Below are 21977 nucleotides of genomic sequence, written 5' to 3'. Positions count from 1 at the left end.
GAATGGGGGAGGGGCAGAGAGAGAGGGAGACACAGAATCGGAAACAGGCTCCAGGCTCCGAGCTGTCAGCACAGAGCCCGACGCGGGGCTCGAACTCATGGACCGCGAGATCATGACCTGAGCTGGTCGGAGGCCCAACCGACTGAGCCACCCAGGCGCCCCATGATTTTTTTTTTAATATCCTCAGAATCTAGTACCATGTGCATGACACGTGCAGGTGACAAATAAATGTTGTTGAATGAATGGATGACATGAAGGCAGTGTGGCCACCGTGCACTTGAAGGGGTCTGTCCTAGCTTTCCTAGAAATTAAGAGGTGCTTCTTTTAACCTGACAGCGGTCTATGGTTACCTGGAGCAGAGAACTAATCATTTTGCATCACCTCATTTGCTTGTTTGTGACCCCGCTAAACAGCGAATGCTGTGAGGGCAAGGTAACATACCTTTCAGCTCTTGAGGCCTCAGCGTCTGGCACCGCCCTTGGTATGCCACTGGTGCTCAACCTGTGTTTCTTCTATGAGTGAGTCAACGTGTGGAGGAAGCAGGCAAGTGTCTGTCAGAATCCCGCATCATCACACTGAGAAGGCAGAGCCTTGGGCAAAATCCATATGCATAGACGTATCCCCACCCCAGCTCTGGACTGGAAGAGAGACCATCTGATGGCCCACGTCCTGCCTGAGGGCCAGCTCCTGCGAGGGCTTGCGATGATGCGTGACCCTTGCCGGATACACCTTGTCTGGAGCTCCAAGATGCCCCAGTGTACCCACAGCTCTCCTCCACTCTGCCTTGTGGTGACAAGGTGGTCGAGGTGGGCAGCCTGAGCCCAGGCAGCGATTTCTCCCATCCTGAGCTTTTCTGTTTCCAGTTCCATCTCTGGCCCTAGGCTCTTCTTGAGTCCATCCCTCTGGGTGTTTTGGTTTGTTTGGACATCCATTTCAAAAACACTTGTTCCATATTATGTGCATGGTATTGTCTAGTTGCCATGGTGAAGTCTGCACTGTCAGCCGCATCCGGGAGGACGATACGTCTCCATTGGAGCATGACTTAGAAGGAACTGGGGCCGCGCTGAGTTCCACAGCCAGGGTCTTTGCTCACGACCTCTACACTGGCACGGAGTGTTGATTCACCAAGGGGCAATGCCTTGGTGTCTTGAACACCCAGGCATTATCTTATTTTTACCCTTTTACTGCCATTACTACACAAAGGCAAACACACCCGGGACTTGTAAGAGAAAAGGCAGCATCTCACTCCCCCAGATAGACGTATAACCTTTCCATTTCTGTTGAAGCTACCTTCTGCATACATTCCTGAAATTACAGAAGCTTGGGGTTTGAAATGACTTTAGAGGTTACCGAGTATATAACCCCTTCCATGCTCAAATTTTCTTCTCTGAGAAGCCATGAGTCAGCATATGCCTGAATACCTTCAGCTAAAGAAAACATGGTGCTTTACAAGGCAGCCCATTTCAAGGTTAGAGAGCTCTGACCTTAGGAACTTTTTCCCCTTTATGAACTGAAATTGGTCTTTCTTGACATTTTACCCATTAGCTCAGTTCTTTTGAGCCACCATAACAAATTAGTACAAACCTAGAAGTTTAAAACAATATTTATTTATTTATTTATTTATTTTTTTATTTTTTTATTTTAAGAGGGGGTGGGGAGGAGAAAGGGCAGAGAGAAAGGGAGAGAGAGAATCCCAAGCAGGCTCTGTGCTGTGGGCTCAGTCTCACAAACCGTGAGATCATGCCCTGAGCTGAAGTCGAGAGTCGGACATTTGACTGATGGAGCCACCCAGGTGCCCCCAGCAAGCCGTATTTATTATCTCACATTTTTTGTGAGTTAGGAATCTAGCCATGACTTAGCTGGGTTCTCTGCGGTAGGGTGTCTCATGAGCGTCTCATGAGGCTGCAATCAAGGTGGTAGCTCTGATCGGCGTCTCATCTGAAAGCTTGACTGGGGAAGGATCCACTTCTGAGGACACATCATTGTTGCCAGGCTTCTTTTCCTTGCTGGCTGTTGCCCAGAGGCTGCCCTCAGTTCCTTGCCATGTGGACCTCTCATTAGGGCAGCTGACAACAGAGCAGCTGGCCTCATCAAAGCTAGCCAGGAAGAGAGCCTGTGAGCAAGGCCCAAGTTAGGTTCTCATGTAATCTAATCATAGAAATGACATTACCCTCTACATTAAGGTATTCTATTGGCTACAAGCCAGCTGCTCAAGGGGAGGGGATCACATAGGCCATGAATACCAAGATAGAAGTTCTAGGAGCCCCAGTATCTCATGGGGAAAGAGTTTTAGGGTCAGCACACTGAACTCCAACTAACCACCCTATTCATGTTTTGGAGCAGGCATTCCAGAGATCTTTGAGTATGGTGCATTTTATTTATTTTTTTTTTTTTTAAATTTTTTTTTTCAACGTTTATTTATTTTTTGGGACAGAGAGAGACAGAGCATGAACGGGGGAGGGTCAGAGAGAGAGGGAGACACAGAATCGGAAACAGGCTCCAGGCTCTGAGCCATCAGCCCAGAGCCTGACGCGGGGCTCGAACTCACGGACCGCGAGATCGTGACCTGGCTGAAGTCGGACACTTAACCGACTGCGCCACCCAGGCGCCCCGAGTATGGTGCATTTTAATATGAAATTTATAAATTGGAAAAATTAAGATTTCCTCTCCTTCATCCTCTTCCCCAACAACCTAGTAAAGAGTTTACTCCTGTGCCATCTATAAACGGGGTTTTTTTTTTTCCTTCCTTTCCAGAGGATTGAACAAATAGAACAGCTTTTCATGAAAATAGACTATGAATCAGTGGGCAGAACTGAATGGGTAAGTTGGGTTATGCTTTATAGTCAAATTGAAGATTAGTAAGGAAAACACAAAAACTGTTGGTGCCGAGTATGATATGTCCCTCAGTGCCTTCATCTACTTGAAACTGATCTGAGAGGATATACTTGTTCACAATTTTCAAATTTCATAAGGTCAGGTTAAACTCGGAGTAGTTTAACTGGGGATTTCAGTAGCTAAAGCAAGTTTCAAGAAGAGTGTCCTAAAACCGGAGAATAAAGGATACATTTGTCACCTTACCCCAAAGCAAAAGTGAAACATCTGAGCAAGAAATTTTGTGACGTAATTGGATCAGTTAATACATGTCAAGTGTTTAGAACAGGGACAGTCACAAAGTAAATTCTCAACAAATATCATCATCATCATTATTATTGTTACCTAATTTTGATTGTATAAGAATAAGGAGCTGAGACATCTGCTTTAAACATTCTCTGCCTTTGTGTCTGTCAGTGCCCTTCTATTGTTCCAGGATGAATTAAGTTCTAAAATGACTCCTCTATTCAGACCTGGGGCCAATTCTCCAACCAAATCAATACAAGTGTTTACATTGCCATCTGATTTGAATAGGAAATCAGGATTCCAGAGAAGAGAAAGCTCTAGCGCCTTGGGGCTTTGGGGGCAGTGGAGAGAAAAGAGATGTTCCCAGACCCTACAGGTCCCCCCGCCCTGTGTCTATGACCATAGTTCTTCCCCCTAGGTATACCGCTGAGATTCTAAATGAGGCATATATCCTGGTGGGTGGGAACTGGGCAGTGGGATCAGTAAGGACTCGAGTCTCTGGCCAGCCACTTACCAGTTGTTTGATCTTAGGCAAGCTATGTAGCTTTTCAAAGCTTGGGTTTCCAAATGTGTAAATGGGAAGAACAGTGGTACCTATCTCATACAGGTATCATGAGAATGGTGAGGAAGATCTAGTTTGCGTGGAACATTGCATACTTTCAATCACCACCACCACCATCTTCTTTAGAGAGACAGAGAAAGAGACTGGAGGTGGGGAAGGGAGCCCAAGCTGGGTGACAGACCTCCAGCCCCAGCTGAACAGGCACACCCAATTATTACTCTTGAGTTTTTGGCATACAAATGAACCAGTTTCTACAAATAATTAGGTCGTGTCCAAGAAAGGAATTATCCATACCCTGATGGTAAAGAGAACTTTTGAAAGGAAGAAGGGTAGTAGATGTTTAATGAACCTCCTTTTACCCTCCAGGATGGCTTCTGCACATATCTGCAGCTCGAGTATTCAGAGCAAGCGGATGCTTTGGCCCGACAGAAAGAGGTTTCCTTCCATCTGCCTGCTGTGCTGCTGAAGTTGAAAAGAAGAAAGAGAGTTTCTGTATGTGATTTTCATTTGATAAGGATGCTGAGTGCTCTAGTTTGATTTTATTTGCTATTTTAAACTGCTCTTCAAGTGGCATGATTACAGAAATTGTGTCCTTGAATGTAATATATTCACGTTGTCTTTTGCTAGTCTATAGAATGCAAATAAAATATGATCTCTATATGTAGTACAAGATAATGCTTCATTTTGCTTCTAAAATCAGATGGAGTAATGAATTACACATGATTCCATCATGGAATTTGTCGTATGTCTTAATGAATGACAAATGGAAAAGAATTTTCCTTCTTTTTTTTTTTTTTTCCTGTTAAATGATTATTTCAGTTTAGGTAGCTAGCTATCCTAGGGTTTGTCTTCAGAGAACTTATTGAATCACAGAATCAGAAATTCAGAAGGCAAAAAGCATCTGGGAAGTAGACTTAGGATAGGAATAAAAATGCCTGACCTATTTCAGAATATATGCTCTCTTTAAAGTCTTTATTATTATTGTTATCTCATTCAACAAATAGTTGAGTCTCCGACATAGCCTAGGCTCTCTGCTGGGTGCTGGGGGTATAGAAACTCACCTTTGCCCTCTGGAAACTTATCATCTACACTAGAAGTTCCTTGCAATCTTAAACCCGTTAGGCTGTGAAATAAGCCCGCCCTAGAGAGAGGGAATAAAGGTGGCTCTTTGAATCTATGTAGTAAGTTCTTTCTACTTGAAGGAGAACATCAAATTTTTAAAAACTATCATTTTTTTAAAAAGTTTTATTTATTTTTGAGACAGAGAGAGACAGAGCATGAACAGGGGAGGGGCAGAAAGAGAGGGAGACACAGAATCCAAAGCAGGCTCCAGGCACCGAGCTGTCAGCACAGAGCCCGACGCGGGGCTCGAACTCATGGACTGTGAGATCATGACCTGAGCTGAAGTCGGACGTTTAACCAACTGAGCCACCCAGGTGCCCCTAAAAAACTTTAATTTTAAGCACACCTACTGTCTTATGAAATTGTCCTATTTAAAAAGGCGTATCTTTGTTTATTTCCACTCTTCCGCACATTAGGACAAGTCCATCAGCCGGAAGCCCAGGTGAGTGACAGATGTCATCAGCATGCCACAGTACAACAAACTGATCATAGCGACTGGGTGAGTGTCTGCAGCTCTTCAGTTGGAAGGAAACAGTCGTGGTATGACATCCATTTCCATGTGTGTTTTCACAGCCACGTACACATTTATGGTGTTTAAAAGTCCTGAAGCCCTTTTTAAAAAATGCTGGCACTCATAATATCGATCAAAGCTACTTTGCAAAGTTATGGCCTTGGTTGGCCCATTGCAATGATGTCATTGCCTCAAACACGGGCAAGAGGCCCTCTTTTGGAATACTTCCAGAGTGAAAGTATGGGCCAGATGGGGAAAATATCAGTCTTGTGACCTTTTAGCACATCTTATTTCAGATCCAGCATAATATTCCTATTTTATTATCCACCAAAATTCAGTCCAAAGTGCTCTGGACAGATTCAAAAAAGTCAAATCCCCAGCAAAAAATGATGCTCGTTGCTGAAGAGCCTCAGAAGAATGGGTCTGGGGCTGGGAAGGAAGATCCCGAAGGTTTTGCTCATGGCAATGTAAGGAAAATGAACGGGCACCACCCTGGGCTGCTTGGTTACCTCAGTCATGGCCTGGGCGGAGGGGGTGTGGCCTGGTGGGAAAGAAATTGGGAAAATTCCAAATCAACGGGGAAACAAAAGCAAGTTCAACAGGAGGGTTAGGGGTACAGGGTCGGGGATGGGAAATGTGATCTGGGGCGGAGAGACCGAGGCCTCTGGCTCTGGGGGCAAGACTAAGCGAAGGGGTGGAGCTTGAAAGGAATTCCCACAGCCCCGCCTACTGGGACTCCCCCTGACTCCCGGCAAGCTGGGGGTTCTCTCTTCTCCACCTGATCTCCTCCAGAGGCCCCTGGTTTCCTAGGCTTCAACCATTTTAATGAACAAACAGTTAATGCAACCTCAGATCATCGAGGCTACTAAATACAATTACATTTAATAATGAAAATATATTTGTTAATATATTAAAATGTATTCATATAATTAATATTAACTACTAAAAAGCAATACACCTGGGTGTATACTTTCATCCGTCCCAGTTTGATTTTAAAAGCCATGCTTGATAATGTAATTATCATGTGTTTTGCACACGTAGCAGTTCAGAGATTGCAGTCACCTACTAGAGATTCTGAGCTGACAAATCAGAAGATGAGGCAAGGCTTATGACAGCAGGAAGCCACTTGAGCTGCAGGGCAGGTGAAAAGGAGGTGGAAAAAAGGACATTTCACGCTGAGGGAAAGACAAGGCTTTGGAATTTAGAGAGTGACCCCTGTTTGTTCCATGCCAACAGGTCAAAGCAGTAAGTTGTTTTTCTAACACCCACAGTCAGCTCCAAAGTAGACAGGCTAACAGAGGAAGGAAGGGGTCAAGGGTGCAGGCTGGAAAGGTGGGACATTAGGGGAGCACCGAGTTAACCCCTTAGTCTACAGAAAGAGGCTTGGCCCTCCACTTTGCAGATCTTTATTATATGCAGTAAATAACAGCCCACATTTTGAGCCCTTAGGAAATCCCAAGTCCTGGACTAATCACTTTCACACACGTCCTCCCATTTAACTCTCCGGAAAGACAGGAACTGGTAGGATCCCCATTTTTACAGGTAAGGGGCCGAGTGGTGAGCTGGGATGTAATGCCCCAACTACTGGCCTGTGCCAGCCTCCTGATGGTCAAGGACAGGCCAGGCCGGTTTAGAAGCAGGCAGAAGAGATGCCCTCAAATGGTAGGATAGCAGAGGGAGGCCTCAGGTTCAGCTAGAGGGGTTGCTTGGTATGACAGGTGTTTTACTGATCAGGGGTCTCTGTTTTGTGGAATCCATGGAATATAAAATATGTTTTACAAAAGTGAAGTGAGGAGTGTAAGTTTACTCCAGCTGTGCTTGATCTTTGAACAGAAACCGTGAAATCCAGCTCTATGAACTCTCCAACCTGGAGCCTTACTGTCACATCGGCGGCCTGGAAGCTGTCCCTCTGAGACTGGACTACTGGCAAGAGCATCTCCAGAGCCAGGCGGGCCTCAAGGGGGCGCTCTCACCTGGTCAGCGGGGCCTTCCCTCCTCTCCCCTTGGGCAGTTATGTTCAGTTGTGTTCAATCAGTATTGAATCAGTAAATGTCAGTATCAGTTTCAGTAAATGTCAGGGTTTCCATGCAGCCTGTGGTGACCACATCACACATCACAGTACTGCCCAGGAAGGAGGGCCCTTCTTGCATCTAATAAGGAAAGGGAAGTCTAGAGATGTGAAATGATTCTTAGAGGCATGCAATTATGAATGAATCTGTGTCTTCAATGTGACTGGATTAACTTTCCTGAAACTCGACTCGGACCATGTTAGTCTGCTTTTTAATGGTTGCCAATTCTCTCTCCAAAAATATCCACACCTTTAAGAGAGCATCCAAACCCCCCTCTGCCTTTCCAGCCTTCAGCCCCCCTGAAGCCTCAGGCCTCCCAACCACCAACATAGCTAAATAGAGACGTCTCAAGTTGGGTCAGGCATCGTCACCACCACGCTGCTCCAATGCTTCCCTCTTCCCCAACCACCCATCCCATCATGTTTCTTGAGCACCTACTGCGCATACTCGTTGTTGGATGTAGGACCTGTGCGTGAATGAGACGAGATTCCCAGTGTCGCAGAGTGGGTGGTTCCTACTGAAATCCTACCATTCTTCATGGTCCTAACCTTCGTGGATTCCCCTGATTCTCCTCTGTACCCAAAAACCAATGTCCCCTGGAAGCTTCCCCATCCTTCGGATGTGGTGGTCCCGCGTGTCGCTGGGGCACAGGTCCCAAGTAACTCTCAGGTGGCACCAGTGCCTTCGTCTCTGCTGTGTGCTCTCTGACCCCTGCCCAGTGACCGGCAGGCACATAGCAGGTTCCCAAGAAATGTTTGTTGAGTGACCAAGACAGAAAACTCTTATTTAAGTGGATGAAAGGAGGCTCCAGTTTTGCCTTTTGCTTCCCCCTCTTTCTTTTTCTTCTTCTTATGAGATAGAAGCCTTTTAGATGCTCAACGATTTCAATAAAATATGTCTTTCAGTTCTCTTCTACCAGTCATTTTGTATTTTGAGAAATAGGGAGAAAAGTTGATGGATTAAAAAACATGTTTTTAATGTTTTATTTATTCTTGAAAGAGAGAGAAAGAGAGAGAGAGAGACAGAGCACAAGCAGGGGAGGGGCAGAGGGAGAGAGGGACACAGAATCTGAAGCAGGCTCCAGACTCTGACCTGTCAGCACAGAGCGTGATGTGGGGCTTGAACTCACAAGCCATGAGATCATGACCTGAGCTGAAATCGGACGCTTTACCGACTGAGCTACCCAGGCACCCCTAAAATGTTGATGGGTTTAGAAGAAGTGGTTGGAAAGCAAACTTGTGGCCAAGTGGGTTCTCATAGAACAAAGCAAGGGAGAGAGAACCAGACCCGCCTGGCCTCCCTCTTGTGTAAGGCAGAGCCATCCCCCGGAAGGCCATGGAGCCCCAGCTGTTGGACTGCCCTTCTTCATCCCTATCAGAAGCCCCATTCCTGTGCCAAAGGTGGCCTCTGCCCATAGTTCATGATGAGGGCCTGGAGACTTTCCCTGCACTAAGGGGCCCACATGACCATGGCACCTCATTGAGTTGTGTGTAGTGATTCATTGCCTTTTACCCAAGACATCACACAGTTTCCTTGAAAATGAAAGACTGAGTTGTCACTGCTTTCAAGGAAGGACACTTTGATGAGCAAAGAAAGATGACACCTTGAGGGAACTCATTCGTCCAGGCAAAGAGAGTGCAGCTCAGCAGGCTATGCTTGTCTCTTGCTCCCCTGGTCCCCTAACAAGACATCAACGCCCATCAGCCCAGCTCAGGAAGCTGGGCTTCTCCTGGGATGGATTGGGGACCCTGGGGAAGGCAGGACAGGGTGATGGATCCAGAAGTCAGCCCTTTTAGTTATCTCTGGGGACCTGGCCAAGTCATGTGTTCGGTCTTGAGGTTGGGTGGCTCATGTGCAAAACAGAGATGGTAGTTGTGCCTCCGGGCAGTGTGGTGAAGTCAGAAGGGCACACAACAGATAAAGGCCTTAGCACAGTGCCCAACAGAGCACCTACTCCCTTCTTCTTCTCACCCGATGTGCTGTGAGCCATGAGAACAATGCTTGATGGCCCCCAGGGCTTCTGTCCCCCTAGAGCTCTTCAGACTCCTCTCATTACACTCTGCACTCTCTCTCAACTCTCAGGCTAGCCTCTCTGGCCTCATTCAGCTCCTCAGCCTTGCTCAATACTTTCGCCCTTCAGGGCCTTTGCACATGCTGTTCCCTTTGCCTGAAAGACCTCCACTCCCACCTTTCCCTTCAGATCTGAATTTAAATCTCATCTCCTCTGACCATCCTTTCCTAATGGCCTTACCAAACTATGTCCCCACTGACCTTGTTCATTTTCTTTATTGCACATATTATGGGCTATGAGTATAGATGGTGAATTCTTTGTCTACTGTCACTAGACCGGGAGAGCAGGACCACATCTGTCTTGTCCCCCCTGGAAGCCCATACCTATTGCAGGGTATGATACATGATAGCTGTTCAGTATTTTTTTAAAAAATTGAATAAGCAATCAAAACTTTAGTCTCTTAAATCACATGTCGCTAAGATTCACGTTAGGTTGTCTAAACTCTTCGTGCCTTAGTTTCCATGTCTATAAAATTGGTAAATAAAAGTAGCACCCACTTCATTGGGTTTTTGGGAAGATTTCATGAGACAGGACTTGTCAAGTACATGTCTGGCACACAGAAAGGGCTCTTTAAATTCTGGTTTCCGTCATCATCATGATTAGATGAACTCTTGACAAGAGAGGGCTAAATGGAGAGCACCCTAAATTAATAAAGACTCTAGTCATGAGGACCTTGTTATGCCTCATCACTCCTGGGGCTTGGAAGTGTGTGTGTGTGTATGTGTGTGTGTGTGGGAAGGGGGTCCTTTGCTATGGGCTAGGGATTCAGGAGCTGAACACACAGGACCCCTAGCCTCAAGAAGAGTATAGACCAATGAATCTGAATATGTTAGTTGGCTTGGGCTGCCATAACAAAATATCAGAGTCAGCAGCTTTGACAACAGAAACTAATTTCCTCACAGTTCTGGATGGAAAATCCAAGATCAAGGTGTGAGCTCGTTCTGTTTCTTGTGAGCGCTCTCCTCCTGACTTGCAGATGGCTACCTTCTCACTGTGTCCTCACATGGCCTTCCCGTGGTGTAGATACATGGGAAAGAGAGAGATGTGTGGTTAAGGGCACTAGTCCTATCATGAGAGTCCTACCTTCATGAGTTCATCTAACCCTAATTGCCTCCCGAAGGCCCCATCCCCAAATACCATCACACTGGGAATTAGGGCTTCACCATATGAATTCTGGAAACACAAATATGCAGTTCACAACAGGGAATATTGACTGACATGGGTGTGCACTCTAATCATGGCATCTGTCTCCTGCTGAGAGGATGGAGTCAGTGGTATTGGCCACACACAAGTCGCATCAATGAATGGGGCTGTCTGTCGATGATGTCATTCTCTGACAGCCCCTCCTCTGTTGTAGGGCTGTCCCAGGAGACTAGGAGTGAGGTTCCAGATACTTCTCTGCTCCTGTGAGGTGAAGACTAGTTTTTTTTTTTTCTTTCATTCTCCCTCTGGTGTTTAGCTTTCAGACACACCCAACAAAAAGCCAATTTGAAACAGCACTTATAACCCATTATAACCCCCACAGACTGGGCATGGGGGTGTGTTGGATGGAGATGACCCTATGTATGTCACCCTAAAACCTCACTTAAGAGTTGCTGGCTTGATTCCTTACTGATTCCTTGCTAGGCAACCAGCACATAAACTTTGTATTTTATCTCCATTTCATCTCACCACCCCTTCACACCCAGACCTAATCACTTAGAGCAATATTAGAACCAACATGGTATTTATCATAATATCCTGGGAGAGTAGGGTTCTGGTAAGTACAATGAGAGCTAGTTACAGGGACTGAATGCTCCAGGGAGCATTAATCATGGTGTCTGAGTGCATTTGTGGGAGCACATTGTACACTAATTGCCATGTATGGAGCTCACTCTATCATTACCTTTAATATACAATTTCGCATACAATACAACTTCTATTTTGTTGCTTTCACACCACTGTAGACACACTCTAAGGTATGCTTCAGCCTTAAAAAGTTTAGATATAAAAGTAAAGCAGAAAGCCAAGAGAAATATGTTTGATGAATGATAAATGTATGAGCCTAACAGGACCTTTGAATCTTAAAAGACATTCAATGACTATTTTTTGACGAAGCAAATAAATACAGAAAAAAATCAGTATTTTTTAATCCCAGCTTGATCTACTGCTGATTTGTCTGCTAACCTAGGACAAGACACTGCCCTCCTTACACATAAAAGAAACCAACAACAACAGAAGAAGAAGAAGGGGGAAAACCCACTTTACTAAGGGATGTAACATCAACTTACCTCAGAAGATTTCTTGGAAGAAAAACTTAAGTTTTTAGAGGCTTTTATTAAAACAACATGTCAGTAAAAGACCAAGGAGAGATTGACTTCACTTCCAAAATTAGAGACATTCCGCTCAGTATATGTAAAAAAAGATGTTTGTATTTTGAATACTACTCATAAAGTGAGCCCTGAAATGTAGAATTAAAAAAAACACTATTTTTTCATGTTTGCACCCCAGTGAGGGAGGTAGACAAGCCAACCAATCTGTCTTTACAACTGAGAGTTAAGTGCTGGACAGAGACCTGTGTGAGGTGTGAAGGCAGGGGTCCCACCTGTTTGACTGGAAGCCAACAGCAAAGTCTTTGCGGGGGAGTGACCTTTGAACTGGAGGACAAATAGGTCATGGTCGGCCCAGGGACAGAAAGGACATTCCAGTCCGTGGCAACAGTATGAGTATAGGTGGGGAGAGGGAGGAGTGAGAGATATTGAAGTTTTTGCAGAAACCAATGTACTTTGGAATGAAAACATCTTTTAAGGAAAGAGGGAAAGAAAACATCAGGAAAGACAAGAGATTTGCTAATGGAGGGTCATCTCTGCCCTGCTAAGCACTTTGTCTTGCATCACCAATTCTGTGTGGATTTTATCTTAATAAATATTTCATAGCCTCCTTGTATTCAGTCTTAGAAAAGGAAATAGAACATTATATTGTATACTACAGCCAGCAATGTATTTTCATTTGTGTAGGTCCAACATGGTCAAATAATGGCAATTTCTTCTAATTCAACTTGTTCTATAAAATACACATGAAGCAGGGTGCTTGGGTGGCTCAGTTGGCTGAGTGTCCAACTTAGGCCCACGTCATGACCTCATGGTTCATGAGTTCCAGTTACATGTTGGGCTCACTGATGTCAGCTCACAGAGCCCACTTTGGATCCTCTGCCCCCTCCCCCCCCCCCGCCCCTCCCCCAGCTCATGCTCTCTTTCTCAAAAATGATTAAGTATTTTTAAATAAATAAATAAATAAATAAATAAATAAATAAATAAATGAAATACACATGAAGCTCACAAAACAGAATTTTGGTAGATTATAGATTTGGCTGCAAGAAATATATTACCTCAAATATATTTCTGACTTTTTATTTAATGACAACATCATTTGACTGATTAGAAATACTCTTTGGGGATAATTTGGGTGTCCTTTTTAGAAGGCTTGGATTACTTATATATTTTATTCTATTTTATTTTATTTTATTTTATTCTATTTTATTTTATTTTATTTTATTTTATTTTATTTTATTTTATTTTATTTTATTGTTATAAGAACACTTAACATGAAATCTACCCTCTTAACAAATTTTTTAAGGTGATTATAGGTGCAATGTTACACAGCAAGATCTCTAGGGCTCTATTCATCTTGCTTAAGTGAAACGCTATAGCCATTGACTAGTAACTCCCCATTTCCCCCCTCCCTAACTCCTGGCAACCACCATTCCTTTCTCTGATTCTGTGAATTTGACTACTTTAGATGTGTCATATAAGTGGGATCATGCAGTGTCTCTCTGTGCCTAGCTGATTTATCTTAGCATAAAGCTTTTCTTGCCTTTCATTTTGGTATCACATCCATGAAATCTTTGCTAAGATCAAGGTCATGAAGATTTTCTTCTATGTTTTCTTCTAGGAGATTTATAGTTTCAGGTCTTATGTAAGTCTTTAATCTATTTTGGGTGGATTTGTGTATGATGTAAAATAGGGGTTCAGTTTAATTCTTTTGCATGTGGATATCCAGTTTTACCAACACCAATGAATGGATTACCTTTCCCCTATTGTATAGTCTTGATATTCTGTTTTTGTTTGCTTGTTTTGAGAGAGAGAGAGAGAGAGAGAGAGAGAGAAAACACAAGTGAGTGAGGAGCAGAGAGAGGGAGAATCCCACGAGGGGCAAAGAGAGGGAGATAGGGAAAGAGAGAGAGACAGAGAGAAACAGAGACAGAGAGAGAGAGAGAGAGAGAGAGAGAGAGAGAGAGAGAAGTGAGGCTCACCTGAAGTGGTGCCTTGAACTCATGGACCGTGAGATCATGACCTGAGCCAAAGTCAGATGCTTAACTGACTGAGCCACCCAGGTGCCCTCTTTTGAAGAACAGTTGACCATATATGTGTGGACTCATTTCTGGGCTCTCTATTCTGTTCCAATGGTCTTCATGCCATCTGAAGACATCTCTCTTCATGCCAGTACCATACTGTTTTGATTATTACAGCTTTGTGATATAGTTTAAAATTAAGAAGAGTGATGTCTCCAGCTTTGTTCTTCTTTATTGAGATTTATTTGGTAATTTGTGATTCCATATGAAGTTTTAAATTGTTTTTTCTATTTCTGTAAAATTGACATTGGGATTTTGATAGGGATTACATTGAATCTGTAGATGGCTTTGGGTGTTAAGCCTTCTTTTTTTTTTTAATTTTTTTTTTTAACGTTTATTCATTTTTGGGACAGAGAGAGACAGAGCATGAACGGGGGAGGGGCAGAGAGAGAGGGAGACACAGAATCTGAAACAGGCTCCAGGCTCTGAGCTGTCAGCACAGAGCCCGACGCGGGGCTCGAACTCACGGACTGCAAGATCGTGACCTGAGCTGAAGTCGGACGCTTAACCAACTGAGCCACCCAGGCGCCCCGGGTGTTAAGCCTTCTAATCCATGCACACAGATATCTTTCCATTTGTTTGTGTCTTGTTCAGTTTCTTTCATCAATGCATTATAGTTTTCAGTATGTCAATCTTTCACCTCCTTATTTAATCTTATTCCTAAGTATTTTATTCTTTTTGGTGTTATTTTTAAATGAGATTGTTTTCCTAATTTCCTTTTCAGATAGTTCATTTTCAGTGTATAGAAACACAGCTGATTTCTGCACATTGATTTTGTATCCTGCAACTTTACTGCATTTGCTTATTATTTCTGACTTTCTTCTTTAATGGAGTTTATAGGGCTTACTATATGTAAGATCATAATGTCTGCAAACAGGAACAATTTTAATTCTTCTCTGATTTGGATGTCTTTTCTTTCTTTCTTTCTTTCTTTCTTTCTTTCTTTCTTTCTTTCTTCTTTCTTTCTTTCTTTCTTTCTTTCTTTCTTTCTTTCTTTCTTTCTTTCTTTCCTTCTTATTTTTATTGCCTAATTGCTCTGGGCAGGACTTCCAATACTGTGTTGAATAGAAGTGGCAAAAGCAGGCACCCTTGCCTTGTTGCTGATCTTAGAGGAAAACTATTGAGTTTTTCATTGTGAGTATGATGTGTTAGCATCGGGTTCTTCAAATATGACCTTTGTTACATTGAAGTACTTTCTATTTCTAGTTTGTTCAGAGTTCTTAACACGAAAGGTTGTTGAATTTTGTCAAATGCCTCTTCTGCATGTATTGAGACAATCGTGTAATTTTTATCCTTTATTCTGTTAATGTGGCATATCACATTAATTGATTTCTGTATGTTAAACCATCACTCCATCCCAGGGATGAATCTCACTTGGTCATGGTGGATGATCCTTTCACTGTGCTGTTGGATTTGGTTTGCTAGTATTTTGTTGAGGATTTTTGTGTCTACATTCATCAGGGATAATACCCTGTAACTTTCCTTTTCTGGTAGTATCTGGCTGCCTGTGATATCAGCGTAATGCTGGCCCTGTAGAAAGAGTGGTAAATCTTTTTTCTTTCTTTCTTTCTTTCTTTCTTTCTTTCTTTCTTTCTTTCTTTCTCTTTCTTTTTTTTTGTTTGTTTGTTTGGTGTTTGGGGTTTGGTAGTATTCACCTTTGAACCTTTGAAGTTATCTGGTCCTGGACTTTTCTTTATGGGAGGTTTTTGATTACTGATTCAACCTCCATACTAGTTATAAGTCTGATGTCCTATTCATCCATGATTTTAGTCCTGGTAGGTTTTGTGTTTGTAGGAATTTGTTCATTTTTTTTTTCCTAGGTTATCCAGGTTTTTTGGCATGTATTTGTTCATCATAGTCTTTTATGATCCTTTTCATTTCTAGTTCATCGATTGTCATGTCCCTTCTTTCATTTCTAATGTTATTTATTTGAGTGCTTTCTCTTTTTTCTTGGTTAATCTAGCTAAAGGCTTGTAACTTTTGTTAATATTTTTGAAACACTAGCTCTTGGTGTTGTTTGGTTTGGTTTATTTCTATTCTTTTTTTTTTTTTTTTATTTTTTTTTTCAACGTTTATTTATTTTTGGGACAGAGAGAGACAGAGCACGAACGGGGGAGGGGCAGAGAGAGAGGGAGACACAGAATCGGAAACAGGCTCCAGGCTCTGAGCCATCAGCCCAGAGCCCGACGCGGGGCTCGAACTCCCGGACCGCGAGATCGTGACCCGGCTGAAGTCGGACGCTTAACCGACTGCGCCACCCAGGCGCCCCGGTTTATTTCTATTCTAATACGTCTCATTTCCTTCCTTCTGCTAACTTTGCACTTTGTTCGTCCTTCTTTTTTTTAGCTGCTTAAAGTATCAGGTTAAGTTGGCGATTTGAGATCTTTCTTTTTTTAATGTATATATTTGTCAGTATGAACGTCCCTTTTAGGACTGCTTTCACTGCATCCTATAAGTTTTGGTATGTTGTGTTTTCATTTTCATTTGTCTTGAGGTATTTTCTAATTTTATTTTCTAATTTTTTTTGTTTTTTTACCAAATGGCTTTTCAAGAATGTGTTGCTTATTTTCCAAATATTTGCGTATTTCCCAATTTTCCTTCTGCTATTGATTTCTACTTTCATTCTACTGTGTTCAGAAAAAAAATATTTTGTATGATTTCAATCTTCCTAAGTTGTTAAGACTTGTTCTGTGACATAACATGTGATCTATCCTGGAGAAAGATCTGTGTGTGCTTAAGAATATGTATTTTGCTGCTCTTGTGTTAGATGTTCTGTATATGTCTGTTGGGCCCACTTAGTCTGCAGTGTAATTCAAGTCCTATGTGTCTTTATTGATCTTCTGTTTGAATATTCTATCCATTATTGAAAGGGAAGTATTGACTTTTTTACTATAATTGTATTCTTATCTATTTCTCCCTTCGATTCTGTCAATATTTGTTTTATACATTTAGGTGCTTTAATGTTGGGGACCTATAAACTTATAATTGCAAATATCTCCCTAGTGGATTGACCCTTTTATCATTATATAATATCTTTCTTTGTCTCTTGTGACAGTTTTTGACCTACTGGATACTTTTTTAATACAAGTATGGCCATCCCTGCTCTCGTTTGTTGGCCATTTGCACAGAATATCTTTTTCTATTCCTTCATTTAAGCCCATGTGTGTCCTTAAATCTACAGTGAGTTTCTAGTAGACAGCATATCATTTTTTTATTCATTGATGGGGGAGTTTAATCCACTAAAATTTAAAGTAATTATTGATAGGAGGGATTTACTATTGCCATTTTATTGTTTTGTTAGTCTTGTCTGTCTTTTCTTCTCTTGCTGTCTTCCTTTGTGTTTTGTTGCTTTTTTAGTATTGATATCCCTTGATTCTTTTCTATTTTTCTTTTGTGTAACTTCAATAGGTAATTTTTATGTGTGGTTACCATGGGGCTTACATAAAATATCTTATAATGATAACAGTTACTTTTTAGCAGGTAACAACTCAAGTTCAATTACACACAAAAACTCTACACTTTAACATAGTCCCACAAACACACGTTATGTTATTGTTGTCACAGTTTATTTTTATTCATGTTGTTTAACTTAATGCAGTTTAGTTATAGTTATTTAGAATACTTTTGTCTTTTACTTTTATGATAGAATAAAAAGTGATATAGTCACCACTATTATAGTAACTCAGCATTCTGCATTTGTCTACATATTTACCTTTATCAACAAATTTCCATTTCCGGGATCTGGATGTACATTCACTTCTCCAGATTTGAAAAGTATTTAGCCATTGTTCCTTAAAAAACAAACAAACAAACAAAAAATTTTTAATGTTTATTTATTTATTTATTTATTTATCTATTTATTTTTGAAAGAGAAAGAGACAGAGAGTGAGCAGGGGAGGGGCTGAGAGAGAGGGACACACAGATCCAGAGCAGGCTCCAGGCTTTGAGCTGTCAGCACAGAACTCCAACTCATGAACCATGAGGTCATGATGGAGCCAAAGTCAGACACTTAACCAACTGAGCCAACCAGTCGCTCCAGCCATTAATTCTTTAAATGAACTTTCTTCCTTTGTCTCTCTTCTCTTTCTGGAACGCCTATAATTTGTATATTGGCCCACTTGATGGCATCTCATGAGTCCCTTAAGTTTTCTTCATTCTTTTTTATTTTTGCTCCTCTGACTGAATTATTTCCAATGACCTGTCTTTGAGTTTCCTGATCTTTTCTTCGGCCTGAGCTAGTCCGTTTTTGAACACCACTAGTAAATTTTTCGGGTCAGTTTGGTTCTCTTCAGCTCCATGATTTCTCCTAGGTATTTATTTATTTATTTTTTTAAAAAAAATTTTTTTTTTTCAACGTTTTATTTATTTTTGGGACAGAGAGAGACAGAGCATGAACGGGGGAGGGGCAGAGAGAGCGGGAGACACAGAATCGGAAACAGGCTCCAGGCTCTGAGCCATCAGCCCAGAGCCCGACGCGGGGCTCGAACCCACGGACCGCGAGATCGTGACCTGGCTGAAGTCGGACGCTTAACCGACTGCGCCACCCAGGCGCCCCATCTCCTAGGTATTTAAAAAAATATATATCTTCTGTCTCTTTTTTGAGATTCTCACATTGGTCTCTTGACCTTGATGAGCATCTTTATGACAGTTATTTTGAATTCCCTATCAGGTAAATCATATAATTCCACTTTATTAGGGTTGGTTTCCGGACATGTATCTTGTTCCTTTGTTTGGAACATATTTGACTGATTCTTTATTTTCCTTGGATTTTTGGGTTGGTGTCTGCTCGTTAGACAAAGCAGGCATCTTTTCCAGCCTTTACAGACTGCTTTCACAGGAGAAGATCCCCATTAATCAGCTTAGCCAGGGATTCTGAGTTTTTCATTCTGTAGAGGGAAGCTGAGAGTTGAAAAGTTGGGATGCTGGACACACAAACCAACCCTTTCCTCCCCTGGATGAAGCTGGGAACAAGGGGGACCAGCTCTTCCTGGTCATACAGTGTTGAGCCACAGGCAGAGATTTCTTGTGAGATGTTTTAAGCCTCCCTACCGGCTTCAGTGAGCCTGCTTTCATACTCATCCAGGGTGCCAGAGACTTTCAGTTAGTTTCTGGATTTCTCACAAAGGAAATCTGTCTGTGGGTTGTTGCTGAACTAGTGTGTCTGTTGGGGGGAAGGAGGGCCCAGGGCTTTGTACGCCACCATTTTGTTGACATCGCTTCAGTGCATATTTATTTTACTATTTATTTATTTATTTATTTAATTTTGTTTATTTTTGAGAGAGAGAGAGAGAAAGAGAGAGAGACAGAGTGCAAGTGGGGGACAGGAAGAGAGAGAGGAGACACAGAATCTGAAGCAGCCCTCGGGCTCTGAGCTGTCAGCACAGAGCCGGACACGGGGCTTGAACTCACGAACCGAGCGATCACAACCTGAGCCGAAGTCGGACACTTAACCGATTGAACCACCCAGGGGCCTCGCAATGCATATTTTAAATAGATGTTGAAGGAGACTCACTCTGGTAGAGAAACGAGGGATGGATTAGACTGGGTTCAGAGAGACTGATAGAGTATTGCAGAAATTCAGGTGCCTCAAGTTCATCGTCTGTAAAATGGGTTTCTTCTGAGGATTCAATCAATGAATAAATATAAAGCCCTTGAACTGGTGACTGGCCTATAATAAGTACTCAATAAGTAGCCGGAATTATTATTATCATCCATATGACAAATGCCAAAGGTAACCAACAGATGAGATGGAGAAGAAAATGACTCGAGTTTTGCAGAAGGCCACGTAAACTGGGCTTGTTACTGGTTGGAGGTGCGGGCCCAAGGGCCCCTGAGCAGAGGCCACTCCAAGTCTGGGTAGCTGATGGAGCCTTTCGCCACCACTCGGGGACTAACACAGGCATTTGGTTTTGCTCAGTTTGGGGGAGATAATCATTAAGGTCCCTTCCATTCTTTCCTCCTCACCCCCTCTCCAACATCACCTCTGTTGCCATAAAGGACAAGAACCAGGATAAAGGAGAGGCACGGAGGAAAGGGTCTCAAAAGCGCCGCCTGCTTGACCTCTGAGCCCACTTGGGAATCTCAGATCCGCTGCCTTTGCCCGTCGGGTTTTCCTCTAAGTCCTTTCCTGAAGGACTGAAGACCTCAGCTCCAAAGAGCAAACGTTTGTTAAGCCTGTCGTATGCAGCGGTCCTTACAGAAGTGAAATGATGAGTAAGGAATGAAGATTAAAGGAATGGAAGGAGGGAGAGGTGAGTACAGCTGAAGAAAAACACGACGCCACACCAGCGGAGCTCACTCTCAATTCATGACTCTGAAGCTCAAGTGGTCCCTTGAGACCCCAGACAGGCATCTACAAGCCCCAGGCACACTCATTCCAACCTTGTTCCAAGCCTATAATTTCATTCTTTCTCCTTCCTCCTCAAATCCCCATCAATCCCTCCCTTATCCTCACCTTCGCGCGTGACCTGTTTCTTACCTTACAGTGAAAATTTAAGCAGTAGTGTCTGTAGGCCAGACGCTATTCTGGGTTCAGGGAACCCGTCAGTGTACAAAATAAGTAAGATTTTCTGCCCTTAAAAGATGTTTCCATTCGAGTGGCGGTGGGGGGGGGGGACGATTGACAATAAAAAATAAATACTGTAAATAAGCAAGTGATACGGTATTGTTAGAAGGTGATAAGTCCTATGGACAAAGAAAAGGTAACGCCCAGGATATATGTGTGTGTATCGATGGGAATGGAGGGGGCTGTCAGTTGCAGCATCGGGTAAGGTGGTCAGAAGCGGCTTCAACGAGAAGGGGACCTTCAAACTGAGACCCAGAGGAAGCGAGGGAGTGAGCCAAGGAAGCCAGGGGGATACCTGGGAGACAGCAGCGCAGACCATGGAAGAGTGAAGCAAAGGTCTGGAGTGAGACGTGCCCCCTCGCTCTGCATATTCAAGGACTCACAGCATCCTGTCCCTGGGCCTCTGCTACGTGCCCATGAGACCATCGCTGCCAGGCTTCCCGTGACTATTTCTCACTGGTCTCCATGCAATGACCTCCCAAGAGGCAGATCTTTTCCCTCTTTGGAGTCTTCACTGTAGGTCTCTGGTTCGCCTACCCTCACTGCTCCTCCCTCTCCTTCTTCCTCCTCTCCGCCCCCCCCCCCCCCCCACCGCCCATGCTGAGAGCCCCTCAAGGGCTACCCTCGGCCTTCTCTTTATACCACATTCCCTCATTAAGTCTTGTCTTTTCTTCAGTGGGTTCGGCCGTGATTTAAAATCTACTTCTCGACACCTGCTCTCTAAATGCTACATTCATTTCCTTGTGGATAAGCTACGGGCCTTTCGAACTTGACGCGGCGACATTACAACTGCGCTGCCTTCAAATTCTGCAGTGGTTTCCTGTCTGGATTTCAGCCTTCGTCATTCAAATTGAGAACCTCGGAGCTCCCTGTGGTTGCTTTTTCTCTTCCTCACCTTCCACTTCCAGTCGCCGACCGGTTCTTGTCCCTTCTCTCCTCTCATTTCCGCAGTCACTGCCCCGAGTGAGTCCTCACAGTTTCTCACGTGTTCTAGTTAATTGGCCCACTGCCTGCAGTCTCTCCTCTTTGCATGTTGGCCCACGAGCTCTGGGCGGATTTGATTGGGCTCTGCTCTGCTCGGTCTTGAACAAATCTCAATGGTCAAGGCCTTTTGGGACACGGACACTTGCCATGTGATCTGAACTCGCTCCAGCTTCCTCGAGGTATGAACGTGATGAACATCACTATCGCTTTCTGGTTTTCATCCAAGACGGCTCTCGCAAGACATGGTTCATCCCATAACAGCAGTCTCCACGATGCTCCGGGTGAAACTTCTCACAGAAGTGACAGAATCCCAGCTACCCTTCAACGCCTTAACACACTCCGTTTGCTTCCGGTCAAGTACGTGCTAGATAAAAATGACCTGCCTGCTCCCCTTAGCTGGGTTATGAAGTGGGAGCGCTGCGGATCTAATCACTCCATTTCTGGAAGGCGGATGTCTAGAGAAGAAACTAACATCATAACTAGAGACCTACTTTGCCACCTAAAGGAAGGCACGGCTTGGCCCCTTGTGGACAGCTGTCATCGGTTCCAGTCTCCCGGAACACCTTTCATAACTGGGAGCTGATGA

General features: G+C 43.4%; 1 protein-coding gene across 1 annotated transcript in view; it reads left to right on the top strand.

The window, feature by feature from the left end:
- LOC112860850 (cilia- and flagella-associated protein 337-like) overlaps positions 1-21977 on the top strand; it is a 115830-nt gene that overhangs the window by 13567 nt on the left and 80286 nt on the right. Inside the window, 4 exon segments of the mRNA XM_086717638.1 lie at positions 2755-2820; positions 4046-4171; positions 5218-5300; positions 7146-7288. Of these exon segments, the coding sequence (XP_086573764.1) occupies positions 2755-2820; positions 4046-4171; positions 5218-5300; positions 7146-7288 (418 nt within the window).

Source organism: Puma concolor, chromosome A1 (assembly GCF_028749965.1).
Source record: "Puma concolor isolate L17-30 chromosome A1, mPumCon1.1.hap2, whole genome shotgun sequence".
Taxonomy (NCBI): Eukaryota; Metazoa; Chordata; class Mammalia; order Carnivora; family Felidae; genus Puma; species Puma concolor.
Note: the sequence above shows the minus strand (reverse complement) of the source record. Positions and strands in the feature narration are given on the sequence as shown.